Source organism: Abramis brama, assembly GCF_963993115.1.
Source record: "Abramis brama genome assembly, chromosome: 5".
NCBI classification, from domain to species: Eukaryota; Metazoa; Chordata; class Actinopteri; order Cypriniformes; family Leuciscidae; genus Abramis; species Abramis brama.
This window is the reverse complement of record NC_139967.1, coordinates 33,963,151-33,980,385: the sequence shown is the minus strand read 5'-3', so window position 1 is coordinate 33,980,385 and position 17,235 is coordinate 33,963,151. Positions and strand designations below refer to the sequence as shown.

General features: G+C 38.5%; 1 protein-coding gene across 2 annotated transcripts in view; it reads right to left on the bottom strand.

The window, feature by feature from the left end:
* Positions 1-1,555: 1,555 nt before the first annotated feature.
* notch1b (notch receptor 1b) overlaps positions 1,556-17,235 on the bottom strand; it is a 52,447-nt gene continuing 36,767 nt past the window's right edge. For both annotated transcript variants that reach the window (XM_084114519.1, XM_084114520.1), the window contains exons 20-34: positions 14,981-15,134; positions 14,702-14,886; positions 14,371-14,503; positions 13,157-13,414; positions 12,936-13,048; positions 11,723-12,291; positions 10,649-11,083; positions 10,413-10,561; positions 9,300-9,513; positions 8,961-9,051; positions 8,676-8,838; positions 6,708-7,006; positions 6,450-6,597; positions 4,383-4,480; positions 1,556-4,237 (exon numbers count right to left, since the gene is read on the bottom strand). In XM_084114519.1, coding sequence (XP_083970645.1) covers positions 2,918-4,237; positions 4,383-4,480; positions 6,450-6,597; positions 6,708-7,006; positions 8,676-8,838; positions 8,961-9,051; positions 9,300-9,513; positions 10,413-10,561; positions 10,649-11,083; positions 11,723-12,291; positions 12,936-13,048; positions 13,157-13,414; positions 14,371-14,503; positions 14,702-14,886; positions 14,981-15,134 — 4,329 coding nt within the window. In that variant the 3' untranslated portion in view covers positions 1,556-2,917. The remainder of the gene's footprint in view (positions 4,238-4,382; positions 4,481-6,449; positions 6,598-6,707; positions 7,007-8,675; positions 8,839-8,960; positions 9,052-9,299; positions 9,514-10,412; positions 10,562-10,648; positions 11,084-11,722; positions 12,292-12,935; positions 13,049-13,156; positions 13,415-14,370; positions 14,504-14,701; positions 14,887-14,980; positions 15,135-17,235) is intronic.

Sequence of the window (17,235 nt, the reverse complement as noted above, 5' to 3'; positions counted from 1 at the left end):
AAAGAAATAAGAATAATTAAAACAGTTTAGAATAAAAAAAGAAAAGAAAATACAGTGTAATCAGTCGGACGCGCAGTGGCACAGTGCTCATTCAGTAAAATGCACAGCTAAACAGATGTGTTTTGAGTCTGGATTTGAATGTGACTACTGTAGGAGCACATCTGATCTCTTCTGGAAGCTGGTCAGCTGTGGCTGGCATAATAGCTAAAAGCGGACTCATCATGCTTAGAGTGAACCCTTGGTATTTCTAGCTGATGTGATCCTAATGATCTGAGTGATCTGTTGGGTTTATATTCAGTGAGCATATCTGCAATGTATTGAGGTCTTAGGCCATTGAATGGTTTATATACCAGTAATAATACTTTAAAATCAATCCTAAATGTAATTGGGAGCCAGTGTAAAGACCTGAGGACAAAAAAAACAAATGTGAAAAAAGTATGTCCAAATTCACAATACTCATAAAGGAGTAGGCAAAAAGGACCCGGATGGCCTACTTCTGGTGAGATTCTGAAGTGTGGATATAATGGACACTTTACTATCCCATGAGGCCATGGGAAAGGATTTGTGAATGGAGGTGTAACGACACAACTGACACTGGTAGGTCATAATAATGACAACATGGCGAATGTTGTACATTCGGATTACATTCATACTATACACATTCATACTATATAGAACATACTTTTTTTTAGAAAACGTAATTACTTATTCAAAATAAGTAGGCTACCTACTCAAGAGAGTATGCGATTTCGGATGCAGCCAGCATTGTTCCTTGTTTAAGAAGCCTTTTCACTCGGATATACGTAGAAAAGACTATCACAACTTCCGTTTCAAGCTGTTTCAAAATGGTGGTGGTAGTCAGAAAAACAATTAATCAAATTCTAGTATTTTGAAAAGTTGCCTCAAGAATAATGAGAGGATGGTCCCAAAGGTTTAGAATCATCAGCATAAATTATTATCAGTATCAATTCATTAATATTCTGCTATTTTTTATTTTACTTTAATTAATTAATTCTTCTTGTTCACAACGAAGCCGCCTATCCCCAAACTTCAAGGTCTGTGTGATCCCTCATTAGATTTGGAGGATTTTGAATAATTCAATGCAGAAACAATTCAATGTATATGTAACAAAAAATATATAGCTGAGCCTCACAAAATGAGTACATACTTAAAAACTTAAAGTAGACATTTGAAGGCTGGTTGGCCGCTTTAGTTCAACGATGGCATTTTTCCTCTCAGCTCTCAGCAGCAGATGGCGCTGTTGACAGGCCAATGAAATAAAACCATTAGCAGCCCCTAGTAGATAAATATTAGTCATAAAAATACAATAAGAAAAAAATAAACAATTTTCTTTGATATTCAAACCCAACTTTTTATTGCAATGATAACTTGGTCGATATATCTGTTTTGAGTTGCTGTCTATAAAGGCTTTGACCTTTGATATAAATCAAGCTAAAGTGTGAAAGAAATACACTTGATAAATAAGCTAAATAGGCCATAAAATAAAGTGTTATTGGAAGAAAGACAGAGAAATACAACAAAGGAGACTGAAATCTGAATACACATAGGTATCTTTTATTATGCAAAGAAACTTGTACAGACAGTAGAACTGACAGAAAATACTCTGCATGTAAACTACACATTTGCAGATATGTAACATTTACAGATATTGTATACTCAGTGCGGTTCAAAGCTGATGAACACTTAAGTACTGATGGCTTAAAGAGGATACATGACAGCCCGTTATTGGGACCTTTTAACTTGTCTTTGTGATTTTGTGGAAAACTATTGGTGGTCAATAGTGAGTCATAAATCATCTAATTGTGTTATTTTATATGGCATATCCTCTAGTGATTTGTGTGTATAGCCTACATTTATTATACTTGTCTCTACCCCAGTGATACTGAGAAAAAATATATATAGACGTTCTGCGTATAGAAAACATAACTACGTAGCATTAAAATATTTCAAATTTCCATGGCACACTTAAGATTTCTGAAACAAAATCCTGTTTACATGACAAACGCATACAATATATCTATTTACATTAGCCATAGGCTCAAACGAAGATACAAAAACTGGAAGTACAGTAAAGAGAAGTTCAATTTGAAACACCTCCATAAAACCCCAGACACTTTTGGCCACGTGACCAGTTCTACAAAATTGGGAGGAAAGATACAGATCACTTGATATTGGAACCTGTTTCATACAAGTCAATATTAAGTATTTCCTGTAAGTAGCTCAGATCCTCACTTTCACATCCACATTCACAGTGGACATTAAGAAATCTGCTTTTTGCAGGAATTTAATATACAAGAAAGAGAGAACGAAAGAAAGAGCAAAATCACTTTGAACTATACAAATGTTCAATTATAAAACCACTACTTATTTGTAGTATAAATCTTGTAACACACACACAAATCAGAACCTAACCAAAACAAATACCAGACGACGTAACGCGTAAGAAATTCAATCATAACGGAAAAGCAGCTTGTTTCAGACAACATAAATCTACTTTAACACTGAAGTTTGTTGTATAAAAATGTGCTCTCTAAAATGCCCGTACAATAACTTTTTTTTTACAAATTTATACAATATTAGGTGTAAATCAATTTTAAAAAATGATCGATTAACTAAAAAAATAAAAAAAACAGGCATATTAAGACCAATAAATACCCAGTGTGTACATTTGAGTACAGTGTATCGAGGTCAATAGCATTGCATTATAAAAAATTTACCTTCTTCTTCAAGATAATTTATTTTGCCCAAATGTAAAAATAAATGGTGAAAAAAAAGTATAAATAACAAAATATCAATAAATAAAAAAAATATGGTTAGTACAAGAGGCATTTTAATGACCCTTCAGTAAGCAGGCTTATGGAGTGTTCCTTGATTTTTTTTTTTTCAATTTATTGTTCTATTTGAATTGCTCCGGTATGTGTCCGATTTGCGACTGCATGCTGGTGGGAGGACTGGAAATGCCCTCCGACCAGTCAGACATGTTGGAATGGGGCGACGAGCTGGACCACTGGTCCGGTGAACCTGGAGACGGCGTGAGGAACGGGTGGTCAGGCACTTGGAGTTGGTGGCTGGGGGTGTTGGCGTCCATGGCGTTTGAGTAACTGTGCTGGGAAGGTGGCGTCAGGAACTGCGTGCCCGCCATGCTGGGGCCCAGAGAGGACGGGTTTAGCAACTGGGTCTCCTGGGGGATTATGGTGTGGATGGGCATGCTGTTCCCTGCGCTCTGCTGGAGCTCCGGGCCACCCAGCTCACCGCCGATGAAGTTCTGGCTCACGCCACTGGGTGGATTGGTGCTCTGGTGCTGCAGCTGGACACCTGTCTGCTGCGCTCTCTGTTGCATGTTCTGCTGCATCTGCTGCATAAGATGCGGCTGAGCGGTGAGGTGCGCGTTCTGCAGGCTTTGATAGTTCAAAATCTGAGACAGGGTAGCGGGACGGCCATTGTGGAGAGACGTCATCAGGCCGGATTGGTGAAGGTTGGCCTGACCTGAGGCGTTCCTCATGGCTGCGAATTGATTTTGAGGACCCATACTGCCGTGCATCCGTCCAAGCCATTCGCATTGGCCGTTCATGACGTTTGACCCGTTAGAACCGGCCACTGGCAGATGGGTGAGACGTGGGGGTAACGGATCGAACTGTATGTGGGCCAGGTCCTGCTTGTTGCCCATGCCTAGATGGTTGACGCTCATGTGGGTATCTGAGATGCCTTGTAAGTGATTAAGCGACATGGAGGGCGATTGCTGGAAGGGTGATGTCATTAGCGGTGGGGAGGCGACATCAGATATGTACCCATGGGGCGACTCCAAGGAATCCACCGGCGAGAGCACGGCCGAGCTGTCTAGCAAATGTCCCTTTCCATCCTGTGTCTTCTTCTTCTTGACTTTCATGTCTTTGCCATCCTTGCAACTTATGCCTTTTGCGCTGGGCTTGCGGGGCTTCTTACTTTGTAAGGGCTTCATGCCGCCCATGAAGGCGTTGGGAGAGCAGAGAGGTGGGGAGAGGGTGGTGCAGAGGGGGGCGCTGTGCATGGGAGGGCTGCGGACCAGGTTATATTCGTCGATGAGCCGCACGATGTCGTGATGCATTCTGTCCTGAGCGATATCCCGTGGGAGCCGATCCATATGGTCGGTGATCTCCCGATTGGCAAAATGCTCGAGCAGAACTTTAGCAGTCTCGTAACTTCCTTCTCTTGCTGCCAAGAATAGAGGAGTCTCCTCCTGAACGTGGGAAAAGAATTGGTTAGCCAAAAGCATTTTGAAAATGACAATGGTTTTGTGCTGTGCTGTTAATCTGAGTATAATGCGAATGTCTACAATAACACAAAGCATTATTTGTGATTAAAGAAAAACAAGAGCTGCTTACCTTATTGTTCTGCATATCTTTATTTGCTCCGTTCTTAAGCAACACCATCGCCGCTTCTACGTTGTTCACAGCTGCTGCCCAGTGAAGAGCAGATTTACCTGCAGCACAAACAGAAAGTGCTTTAGCATGTGAGAAACAACATACAATAGTGATAAATCTGACATTTATCTAGCCATAGTATATACATTAACAGTCAAATGTTTGTACTCAACTTTAATTATTATCTTTTTCAATATTTTAGAATAATGGTTAAGTCATCAAAATTAATAGACAAAACAAAAAACTTAAATTAATTAAATTAAATTAGGTTTTTCTTTAAACTCTCTTATTGGGTCTCATTCATGAAACAATCGTAAATATACGAGTAAATATGTGAGTGATTTGCGCGTAAAGAGACATTCCCGAAAATTCTTCTCCTGATTCACAAATACTTCGTAAACGTCAGATTTGATAGTGAAATGTGTGTGTGGGTTAATGAATTCCAATCAGTCGTAAATGGGACGCGCGTGCACGCTCATTCTCAATTACCATAAATCCCGCCCATTAAAACCGACTGACAACTATATATGGGCATCATATTATGACACGAAACGAAGGATTTCAACATGTCTTCTCAAAAGCGAATGAAGAAGAGAAATTTCTCAGATGCAGAAATTGAAGTTTTATGATCAGAAGTTCATTCAAAACACCACATTTTATTTTCAAGCGTACAGTGACGTATCAGGTCCTAGAAAAAGAGGATTTTTTTAGGTACTAATGCTTTTATCTAAATGCTTTAGGTAAAAATGCTTGGCAGCATATTACAGATGCAGTTAATGGAGTTTCATCTGTTAAACGAACAGTCCCAGAAGTGAAAAGAAAATGGTTCGACATTAAGTTTGACTGCAACACTTGTGACTTGTGGACTTGTAAAAAAAAAAAAGATTTGCGGACTTGTGTTCCGTTTGCATATCGCTATTACTGGCTCTCGTAATAAAAGTAAAAAGAAATAACGTATGTAATTACTATATATAATATTTTTTCAAAATGCTGTGTAAATATGTACCCGATTAAGGTTAATTAAAATGCAGCCTTATTAATGAGCAAAACGTTCGGATGTTAAACACACTATTTACGCGTGGCTGGGACCAGGTGCAGATTTCTTTCGTACCAACTAACATTTGGAAAATACGAACATTTTAATGAATCCGAAAATGTACGCCAGAACCACTTTACACACGATTTACACAAAAATTCGTTCTGCTCGTGTTTCATGAATGAGACCCATTGTCACCAAGGCTGCATTTACAGTATTTGATAAAAAAAATACAGTAAAAGCAGAAATATTGTGAAATATTACTACAATTTAAAATGGTTTTCTTTTTTATTTTAATACATTTTAACATGTAATTTATTCCTACGATGGCAATACTGAATTTTCAGCAGTCTTCAGTGTCACATGTTCCTTCAGAAATCATTCTATTATGCTTATTTGCTGCTCAATAAACATTTCTTATTATTATCAATGTTGAAAACAGTTGTGCTTTTTAAAAAAAAATTTTGGAACCCATGATCTTTTTCAGGATTCTTTAGAATATAGAAAGTTCAGAAAAACAGCATTTATTATATATATATATATATATATATATATATATATATATATATATATATATATATATATATATATATATATATATATATATATATATATATATATATATATATATAGCAATTTAATGCATTCAAAAATTATTTAATAAAAAATCTTAATGACACATATTTTTTAAAACGGTATATCTTAGATATACATGTATCTTATCTTATCTCAAGCAACTTCATGAGGTGCCAACTGGTTCACCTGGGCTGTTTTCTGATTTAATACATTAAGTAATAATAATATTAATAATCTTTTACATTAATTATTATTATTATTATTATTATTACTATTATTAATAATTTATGTATTTATTTATTTATAAATTCATGAGCACAATTTTTCTTTGTCAGCTAAATTATTTACAAGCATTTTAAAATTAACCTTTAGATCAGATTTTTAAGACAAGTGCATGAATTAAGTAATAGTCATACCAAAATCATCAATGGCATTGACATCAGCATGGCAGTTGATGAGTTCCTCCACCATGCCCTCGACCGCCAGTCTTGCTGCCAGTATCAGAGGTGTGGTGCCATCATGCATGCGGGCATCTAAGTCTGTGGCACGGTTCCGTATCAAAATCTGCATAAGGGACAAAGGTTAACATGTTTAGGAATCAGTCGATGGAAATACAGAATATTAAACCTCCTTAATTTATACAGTATTCCTTTATGCAGTGCTGGTTCACATACCTGGAAGACTCCTTGTGCATCTGCAGCCACAGCAGCGTGTAATGGAGTCCGTCCCATATTGTCCTGGATGTTGGCATCTGCGCTGGCCTCCAGGAGCCTTTTGGCAGCATCCGAGCGGGCATAGCGGGCAGCCAGGTGTAGAGCCGTCTCACCCGTACGGTCTGTCTGGTTGTGAAGGTTGGCGCCTTGGTAGATGAAGTCATTGATGACGTTTGCTGAAGCATCCTCCTCTTCCTCGCTGTTCCCTGTTTCTAGCCCTCCTCCACTACAGGATGCGATCATGAGAGGAGTAAAGCCATCTAGAGAGGAAAAGAGAGTGAAGGTCTGTTACCTTTACATTTATTTATGTAGCTGATGCTTTATACAAAGGAGACTTTCATTTTTCAAATTCTAAATTCCATGAAGACCCCCAGTTCTCATTGTTATTTCTACTAAACAGTTTAAAGAGAAAAACCTGAGACCAATGAAACTCCATTGAAGGGCCAAAAACTTTCCTTTGAGTAGTCTGACGGCAATCTGAAGAAATCTTTTCCTTAAAGTGATGGACCAAAGCAACAGCAAAGAAACAAACAAATCGAAGTAGGATTTGACGCGCTGCCTTTCTCAATCACCCCAGATCGCTTCGATAACGGATTGTAATCAAGCGTGGCGGTTTGGTAAAGCTCAGGGACGCGGGCCACACTTTGAAATTTCAACCGCTGGTAAAACTGAGTATTATCACCTCTGAGAAGCTGCTTTCTTTTCTGACTTCGACAGGGGCTTCACGGCTTCAAAAGAATAGCTATTCCCAAATCAGGCCTGATTTGGTCGATTTAAAAACATCAATCCACACAAAGAGGAAAAAAAGGAAAAACAGCTTGCAAAGAGATACCAAAAGAATGTTGCCTTTGACTATCTTCAAGTGTTGTCAGGGGTATATTGGTGCTTATAGAAAGAGAAGAGCATTTCATAAAGAGTTTTAATTAGCAAAACACATGTAAGCAGAATATCACAGGATGAATCGTTAAGACTGGTAAAAAAGTGCTCAGTCCCCCGGGGTTTACATCTTTCAGTCAGAGCCTTTGAAGTGGATTCCTTTTCCCTCAGGGCCCTGAGCATTAACTCCTACTTAGAGCTCAATTCAGTTCCTCATCCCAGCACTCGACAACGCGCACACACACTATGTGCAAACCGGGGAACAGGTGTAATCCACAATCCAGAATTTTAAGCAGGTTGAGTTCTCATAAAAAATTACAATGAATATCTCCATATCTGTGTTAGCTTTCCCTGCAAAGATATGTAAAATCTAATAGTTAACTACTTAATTATCTGATCAATGAGGCCACATTTGTGTGTGTGTGTGTGTATGTGGTCACACTTTAGATTAGGGTCCAGTTCTCACTATTAACTAACTATTAACTATGACTTTTGCCTCAGTATTCTCCTAATTGCTGCTTATTAATAGTTAGTAAGGTAGTTGTTAAGTTTTATTTAGGATTAAAGGATGTAGAGTATGATCATGCAGAATAATCCATTAATATGTGCTTTATAAGTACTAATAAACAGCCAATATCCTAGTAATATGCATGCTTATAAGCAACTAGTCAATAGTGACAATTGGTCCCTAAACTAAGGTGTTAACATGTATATGTATGTATCTGTATATGTATGTATCTACAGTATGTATGTATATATATATATATATATATATATATATATATATATATATATACATACATACTGTAGATACATACATATATATATGTTAACATATAATCAAATTGTTTAATAATAAATGTTATAGAAAGATATAATTTAAAAATGTTATTTAAATTTGAATGAATTAATAACATTTTATTATAAATAAATAGAAACATATTAAAAAATTATTCTAATGAAATTCACATTATAATTACAGCAAACCCAATAACAAAATCATTATTACATGGGGGAATCTTTTTATTTTATTATTATACAACAATGCCTAACCTGGTCCTCGGGCATTGACGTCCATGCAGTCGCTCTCGATCTCGCCCTGAGGGGGTGTGGGAGCGATGGATGGGATTCGCAGATCGGCTGCGTCCAAATGCTGCTGCGTCCACTGCCGGTGATCCGGCTGATCATCTAAATCAAGAATCGCCTGTTCCTCAGACTAAAAGAGGAGTGATTGAAAAATGTAATTAATTGTATTAATTAATGCAAGAATATTCATTGTAAGAGGCTTTTTAAATTCACTTCTATGTAAATGTTAGCGCTTTCTGTTGCTCAGCTCACCCTGAAGCGTTTGGTGTCTGATGGTTCCTCCTCTCCCCATTCATTCTGGTTGTCATCCATTAATGAAATGTCTGAACAGTTCTTAAGTGGCCTGTTTTCAGAAAAATAACTCATTAGACATGCTGAAATAACTTTACTACATCCCAGCAAAACTAACTTAAAGATTGTGCTCCAACACCAAAAAACTGTCACTGATTATCAGCCTCCACTTTCTTCCTAGTCACAACTAGTCAATTAAATTAAACTCAACAAATGATCATAACTTGAAATGAAAAAGTTGTCCTCCATCATAATTTGTCCCTTCAAACTTGATATCGGAAGATGACGCAGCGAACCCACCTCAGACCAACAGAGTCTTCGCCGACTGGCTCCCTCCTCTTCTTCTTGCTGGGCTCGCTAGTCTTGAATCCCTCCGGAAACCAAAGTTGACCATGTTCACGGCGGCGTTTACGGGAAGCGACCATTCCCACGCCGACAAAGGCCAGCAGTGCCAGTCCTGCCAGAACCACGTAGACCGGATAGAGCTCTATGGGCGAGGGTCCATCAATCTTACCTGCCACAGGAAGCACAGTTGACATGTCAGACCCACAAAAGGGACACGAATATGTTCCTCATGCAACGATGAGGCACAAATCGCTGGAGATGGACAGACAAACTAGAGCGAGGCACGCGTTCATGTTAATCAGAATTGCTAACCGCTTCTCATCAAAAAGAAGGAGCTGGCAAATAAGAAAAGGAGGAGGATAGAAAAAAGAGAAAAGAAAGAACACCTCCTCTCCCCTTTCTCAGCCCAGGGTACCAGGAGACAACTTTACCCGTTCTTCTTTAAGGGAAAAAAAGGGAGGGATTAATGAACTTCAAATTACCGCGCACACTTTAAGCTGTAAAGACGAAGGATTTATTAGGATTTTCGAGATAACAAAGACTCCCAACTTCTAGCACACTCCCGATCAATTTTTCTCCTCTCTTTTTTCAAGCTCTCTCCACTAACGATTTTGAAATGATAAACTCTGCTCACCTAAACCCTTGGAGATGCATTAAGTCTGGTACATTCAACAAGGTTAAGGTTGCAGCAGCCCCCCATCATTTTAGATTCATGCCATGTATGGGTGATATGCATGTATGTGAGAGTGTCTTGTTGGGCCAAATGAGTTGACATGATTTGCATCAATTAGCTATTTTCGGTGCCTGGAGCCAGTGGATCTGCCCTCAGACTGCCGCATTGATTGCTTAGTCTGTCTAATGCACAAAGAACATTTGCTTCATTGTTATAAGGAAGAAACGCACAAACTTCAAAGTGATCCCTGTAATCCATGGTAGGAGGCGGTGGGGTTAAAGGTTGGGGAGGGGGGTTGCTACTGAATACATGCAGTAAGATGTGAGGCCTAGTCTTGATTAAGGGCATTATGGGAAGACGTGAGGCACACGACAATACTCGTGCCAAACACTCACTTGTGACGGCTTCGATGACGTAAGGCATATTCAGATTGCCGCTGGAAGCTAGGGCTCCGAGGAAAGCAGCCACATCGTTCGCATTCTGGAAGCACTCGGAGGTTTGCTGGTAGCACTGGCGGTTGTCTATCTCCAAGTATACCACAGAGCTGATGGAAATCAAAAGCATGATTTTTATTGATTTATATTAAAACATATTTTTAAAGCAGATGAGGGCTCAGTTGTAGCATACGTACCCTTTGATCTGCATCTCGTCCAGTTCTCTGCGTTTTCTCCCTCCTTCCACTACTATATTGTAAATACCGCTTTTTACCGAGCTCATGACGTTGCTAGAAGCACCGTCCCAGCCATCTAGTGATCGTTTGATGTTGTGCTTCCTCAGCTCCTGCTCGTTGCCGTAATACGGGTAGATCATTTCCTCTCCCTTGCTGTCGCGCCGGAAAACGACGTTGGTGTGGAGCACTCTGCTGAGCTCTCGCAGAAATCCAAAGGAGTTGTTTCGGAGCTGCTCGGGCATAATGTGGACCACCACAACCAGTAGTCCAGCAGCTAACTTCTCGGGTATGTTGTTGGCACAGTCCAGCCCGTCCCATTCGCACTCTGCATTATTGCAGCCCTGGTCACAGTGGCCATCTAAATAGTGGTCTTTGCAATACTGGTCGTAGAGTGGACTATGAGAGAGGAGAGCAGAGTTTAGAAATGGCATGGAAAACAGAGATAAAAAGCTTATGATTGTGCTTTTACAAAGTTTCTAGATGGCCATTTATGGCTATTAGCTTTCCCAAGCTGGTCTTGATGGCTGGACTATAAGCTCGTGCCTTTATTAGGAGAGTATAGCTGGAGTGAGGACAAGAAGTGAAGTGGGAGAGAGAGGGGGATGGGGGTTGGGAAAAGACCACGAGCCGGAACTCAAACTTGGGTCGCCCAAAGCGCAACCACACTACACGTCAGAGCACTGCCCATGAGGCCATAGGCTCTATATATATTTTTTTTTTTTTACAAATTTTAATAGCCATTTTAAAAAGACTGGATTTTAAAAATCATTTAATAAAAAAATAAGCTTATAAAATAAAAATCATTTAATAGAAAATTCTAACTGAAAAATATTTCATATCTGAGCTTAACTAGAAAAAAATCCATGTTTTTTGGGGTTTTTTTTTGTTTTCAGACCTGCAATCACAATTTTAAAACTCCCTGACAAATTCTCTTCAGCATGATCCTTTTAGCTTCAAACTGTTTGAAGTTCAAACAAGAAGCCCACTGAAACCTTGCACTGAAACTTGTGTTACAAATGATCAGATAGCACTCACTTGCACTGGCCCTCCAGTCTCTGGCAGTCAAATCCATCATAGAGGCATCCAGCGTTGTGACATTGTTCGTCACACTTCCCGTTATTAAAATAGCGCCAGCACTGCAGCGCGGCCGAACAGTTCTGCCACGGGTCATTGAAGTTCAGCGAGCAGTCCCCTCCGTCCCAATCGCAGGCATAATTATTACATGCGTTGTCACAGATCTTATTGCCCTTCTTGTTTTCACACTCTGCTATCTCGCAGCTCTTCGTCACTGGAGCAGGTGTGACGTCTCGACCAGAGCCGCCTGGGAAGCTGTAGTCCAAGATGTGGCAGAAGAGGCCATTGAAGCCAGTAGGACAGATGCAGTGGTAGAATGGGGCCTCTGGGATATACTCGCACGTGCCACCGTTGTAGCAGGGATTGGTGGTGCAGTGACCCTCAGTGGGATACTGGCACTCAGGACCAGTGAAGGCAGGGGTGCACAGACATTTAGGGCTCTTGTGACCAGAAACGCATGTACCGCCATTTTTGCAGTGGAGGCTCCCACAAGCATGAGCGTCATACTCGCAGGTTGAGCCTGTAAAACCCTAAACGAGACATACACAATGTTTTACGTTAATATGCAGGCTACAGTACCATTTAACCTCTGCACGATTTTTTTTTAAAGTTTGTTCAATCAAATACAGTAAAAACAGTAATATTGTGAAATATTATTACAATTTGAAATATAATAAACAACTTTTCTATTTGAATCTATTTTAAAATGTAATTTATCTGTTTGATGGCAAAGTTGAATTTCCAGCGTCTTTAGTGCCACATTATTCTTCAGGAATCATTCTAATATGCTGATTTGGTGTTAAAGAAACAATCAAAGAAACAACTTTAATATTTTTGCGGAAACTATGTATTACAATACAAAAATTGTATTAATATAAAGTTTAAAACGCATTTTTTTATAGTAAAGGCTTACAAGGCTTAAAAAAAAAAGTCTGTCCCTTTTTATCAATTTAATGCATCATGGCTCCATAAAAGTATTCATTTCTTTAAATAAATAGAAAATGTACTGGCCCTTTTGAATGATAGTGTATGATTGTAGAGAATTAAATTAACTTAAAAAAATGATTTGTAATGGATATGAAATAATAAGACAGAGGAGTTGAGAACAGGATCGAAATGACGCAAATCAGGTTCAAAGGACCATTGGCTAAATGTATCAGAGAATGTGACCAACCGGTGGACATTTGCAGATGAAGCCATGAGGAGTGTTGCTAGCCACAGCGCAGGTGCCTCCATTACGACAAGGTTTCCCCTTACAGCCATCAAACACTTTGTCACAGCGCTGACCTGTAGGGATACACAAACAAGGTTATTACACATTTTGACACCAGGATCAGAGAGTAGCATTACTCTCTAAATCAAAGAAGAAATGGTTCACAGTAGCCTGTGCTGTACCTGTGTATCCTGTGCGACACTCGCAGCGGTAGTTGTTTGTGAGCTGGATGCAGCTGTGCGTGCCACGGGGGTCACAAGGGTTGGACAAGCATTCATTGACGTCACCCTCACAGCGTTCCCCCACGTATCCGGCCAGGCAGATGCAGTGGTACCCACCCACACGGTCCACGCAGCGGCCCTGGTTAAAGCATTTGGGCTCATGGGTGATGGGGTCGGTGAAGGGTGTGCAGTCGTCAATGTTGATCTCGCAGTGCACACCTGAGAGAGGAGCGGAGGGCAAAGGTGTAATAAAATTTGCTTTAACACACTCTAGCAGAGATGTAAATATAGGCTCTGTTGCTCCTTGCTGTATACTGCCAATGTATCAGCTGTCCTCTAAGGCAGAATAACAGTCATTACTGACTGATGTGGAATACAGAGTGCAACAGTCGGGTTCTGGAAGTCCAAATCCCATTCTTTTTTCTCCATAGGGACATGGAGATTATTATTATCTATATACATAAACAACATCTTTAAAACTACAGGTTCATATTTATACATCGTTTGTATTTTGATTTTCATTCGCAATGCTTCATGGGATTGTAATTTTGGGGTGTTGTCTGATTTTGCAAATCCAAGTTGGTTATATTGTGATTCACCTTAGAGTTATATGATAGAATTTGATGTTAGCATGTTGCTAAGCTAACAATGTGATATTCTAAGCCTAAAAATAAAACTGTAAACTGAAAAAAAATTAATTAAACTGATTTCAGAAAATGTAAAACTAATTATAGTAATAATAATATGATGGAAAATTAAATATAATGAAATAAAAAAGTATTTATAAAGTTTCATACATTTTATTTATAAATGTTATTAGTATAATTATGTTAATATAAAGAAAGGAATTAAGTTAAAAATAAAACAAATTAAGATCAATATATATATATATTAATATTGGCGTTTCTCTTGTTTTGAGTGTTCCTATGATGCCTTAAAATCACAGAGCTAGAGACAAAGAGAAAGGACAATTAACTTTAATGCAACTGGGTAATATAATACACTGTTTAAAAGTTTCTGTCCATTTTATGAAATAAAACTCCATCTATGAGATGTAATTAAGCATGACTACATCAATCAAATAGAATCATCTAAGCCTGCTGATAACAGTTAAGACCTAATTAATGAAGTATGGAATGGGCAAAAAGAGCAAAACAGAGGAAGTGATATCCGACCTTGTGTTCCCCGGGGACAGGAGCATTTGTAGGTATTGATCAGGTCGATGCATGTGCCCCCGTTCTGGCAGGGCTGAGACAGGCACTCATTGATCTCATCAGAGCAGTTCACTCCATGATAACCTGGCACGCACTTCAAGAAACCAGAGAAAGAGCGAGGCGAATTAATGGCAAACATAAAACAAGCCTGTTTCTGTTTACTTGGCGGTTTCTTCCATCTTTGCCAAACAAGCAATTCGTTTACAAAGAAGGGTGATTTAGCGGGCATTAACCTAAAGTGTCTTCTTCTACAGTCATTCCTCTCCCTAACCACCAGCTTTTCTTTACTTACTTCACAGGAATAGCCACCCAGGTAGTCAGTGCAGGTTGCTCCGTTCTGGCAAGGATTGGGAATGCATTCATCCACCTGCTCCTCACAGTAGCTGCCTGTGTATCCGGCCTGACAGTGACAGTAGTGTGTGTTTCCAGCATCCAGACACTGGCCAGAGTTACGACACAGCCGCACCACCTCTACACCTAAAAGTCCCACCAGATTGGTTAAACGCTGAACAGCCCCGCCAAAATGTGTGGTAAGTGGCAAAGATATTTTCTTTTATACAAACAAACCTACCTTGCTGTTTGGCGGCCACCTCGCAAGAGACGCTGGGGACGTCGCAGTATAAACCAGTCCAGCCTGTCTGACACTGGCAGCTGTACCTAGTGCCGCTCTGTCTGCAGATACCTCCATTCTTACAGGGAGATGGCTTACACCAGTTCACCAGCTCCTGCAAGACGAGAATTCATCCAGTGTTCGCATTTTAACATGCATGAGCGAAAATCTCTTTTATCTAACCTTATCTTATTTTATTGTTAAAGTTAAAAAAATTGCTGATATGAATCAAGGATAGATCGGTTTACACTTTACCTCTCATTTGTTAACATTAGTTAATGCATTAACTAACATGAACTAACAATGAGCAATATAGTTTTACAACATTTATAAACAAGTTAATGTTAGTTGGTAAACAATGTAATGTTCATGTTAGTTCACAGTGCATTAATTTATGTTAACATACAACTAATCTAGTTAACTAGATGGCTTAGACCAGTTGTTAGTCATTAGTTAACTAGTTAATAGATCAATCAGGGTTTAAGTTACTGGCATCGACTACTTAAAACAAGTGGAATTAACATAAATATATATATTTTTTTACTATTTTTAACCCTCATGTGGTCTTCGGGTCATTTTGACCCGGAGAAGATTTTCTTTTTCCCCAAAATACTAGTTAATGTTATCGCATTGGACTGAAACTTAGTGATTCTGTTCCAAAAGGGTATAACTACTTCTCAAATGTTTTTTGAAAATTTTCTTACTTTTTTAGGGGTGGTTTTGTTACCTTGTTACACTTGTGGTCTTCCCGGGTCAAAATGACCCGCCCATAAAAAATAGCTTATAAATCACTCATTATACCATATTTTTACCAAATCTTGGATTCAATCTTTTTGTCAACTTGTTCTCGTTCAATTAGGACTGGTTTTGTATTTTCATTTGCATCTGATTAATTGTGGGCCTCATTTATCTGAGAGTAGGCATCTAATTTTTTGAGTAAAAAAAACGTAATTTTTTAATAATTTTGGAATTTTTTTTTTTTTTTTTTTTTAAATTGGTACTGTTGATCACACAAGTCTACTTTAATGTTTCAACGGGAAGTTTGTTTTGAAAAACTTTTATTTTGTAAAAAATGGTACATAGTCACACTTGTGGTCTTCCCGGGTCAAAATGACCCGCCTATAAAAAATAGCTTATAAAGCACTCATTATACCATATTTTCACCCAATCTTGGATTCAATCTTTTTGTCAACTTGTTCTCTTTCAATTAGGACTAGTTTTGTATTTCCATTTGCATCTGATTAATCGTAGGCCTCATTTATCTGAGAGTAGGCATCTCATTTTTTGAGTAAAAAAAAAATATTTTTGAATAATTTTTGGAAAAATAAAATAAAATCTGAAGAAAATTGGCACTGTTGATCACACTAGTGTACTTTAATTTTTCACCAGGAATTTTGTTTTGAAAAACTTTTATTTTGTACAATATGGCACAGAGTTACACTTGTGGTGTTCCACTGGGCCATTGAGGGCCATTGTGGGCCATTGTTTCAATGGGCCATTGAAAGTGAATGGGAGAGACCAATGCAAAAAATGAATGGAACAACACAAAATAGGTATCATTTTAAAGCTTAGAATCTCAGCTTTTTAATGCACCTAATCACTTTGATCAACTCCTAACGAGAGCTGAGTTATCACTCTAAAACAGAGTGTTCCCCCGCAGGCGCCACCTAGCTGCGAAATAAATAATCATAATATTTTTCAAAACTATTACCTTGATCAACTTAAAATAGGTGTCATTTGAAAGCTTAGAGTCTGAAATTTACAATGAATGTAGCCAATTTGATAAACTCCTAAGTAGTGCTGAGTTATTTGCTGATAAATAGAAAAAAAAACAAATTCATAATTTATAAACTACTTGTTTGTACTACATTCAGCAATATGTCAAATACATCATACAGCTCAGATAGTCCTGTGTCATATGTCATTTGAAAGGTCTCAATTTGTAGAATACAGCAAGCATAATTGTTTCAGGCTTTTTACTAAACTTGAGTGAGATTTTTGTAAAAGAAGCCCTTCAAGAGACCCATGTGTAAACCATACATGGATGGTACAATTTTAGACACATTTCCGCTCGTAACTTCATGAAACATGCTCCGATTGTGGAAAATGACACATCATTATTTACAGCAGATGCTTACAATTAAAATGAGTCCAAACTCAACATAATCCATCACTCAGAACTAAAGATATTCCTCATGGAGTTCTAACACAAAAAA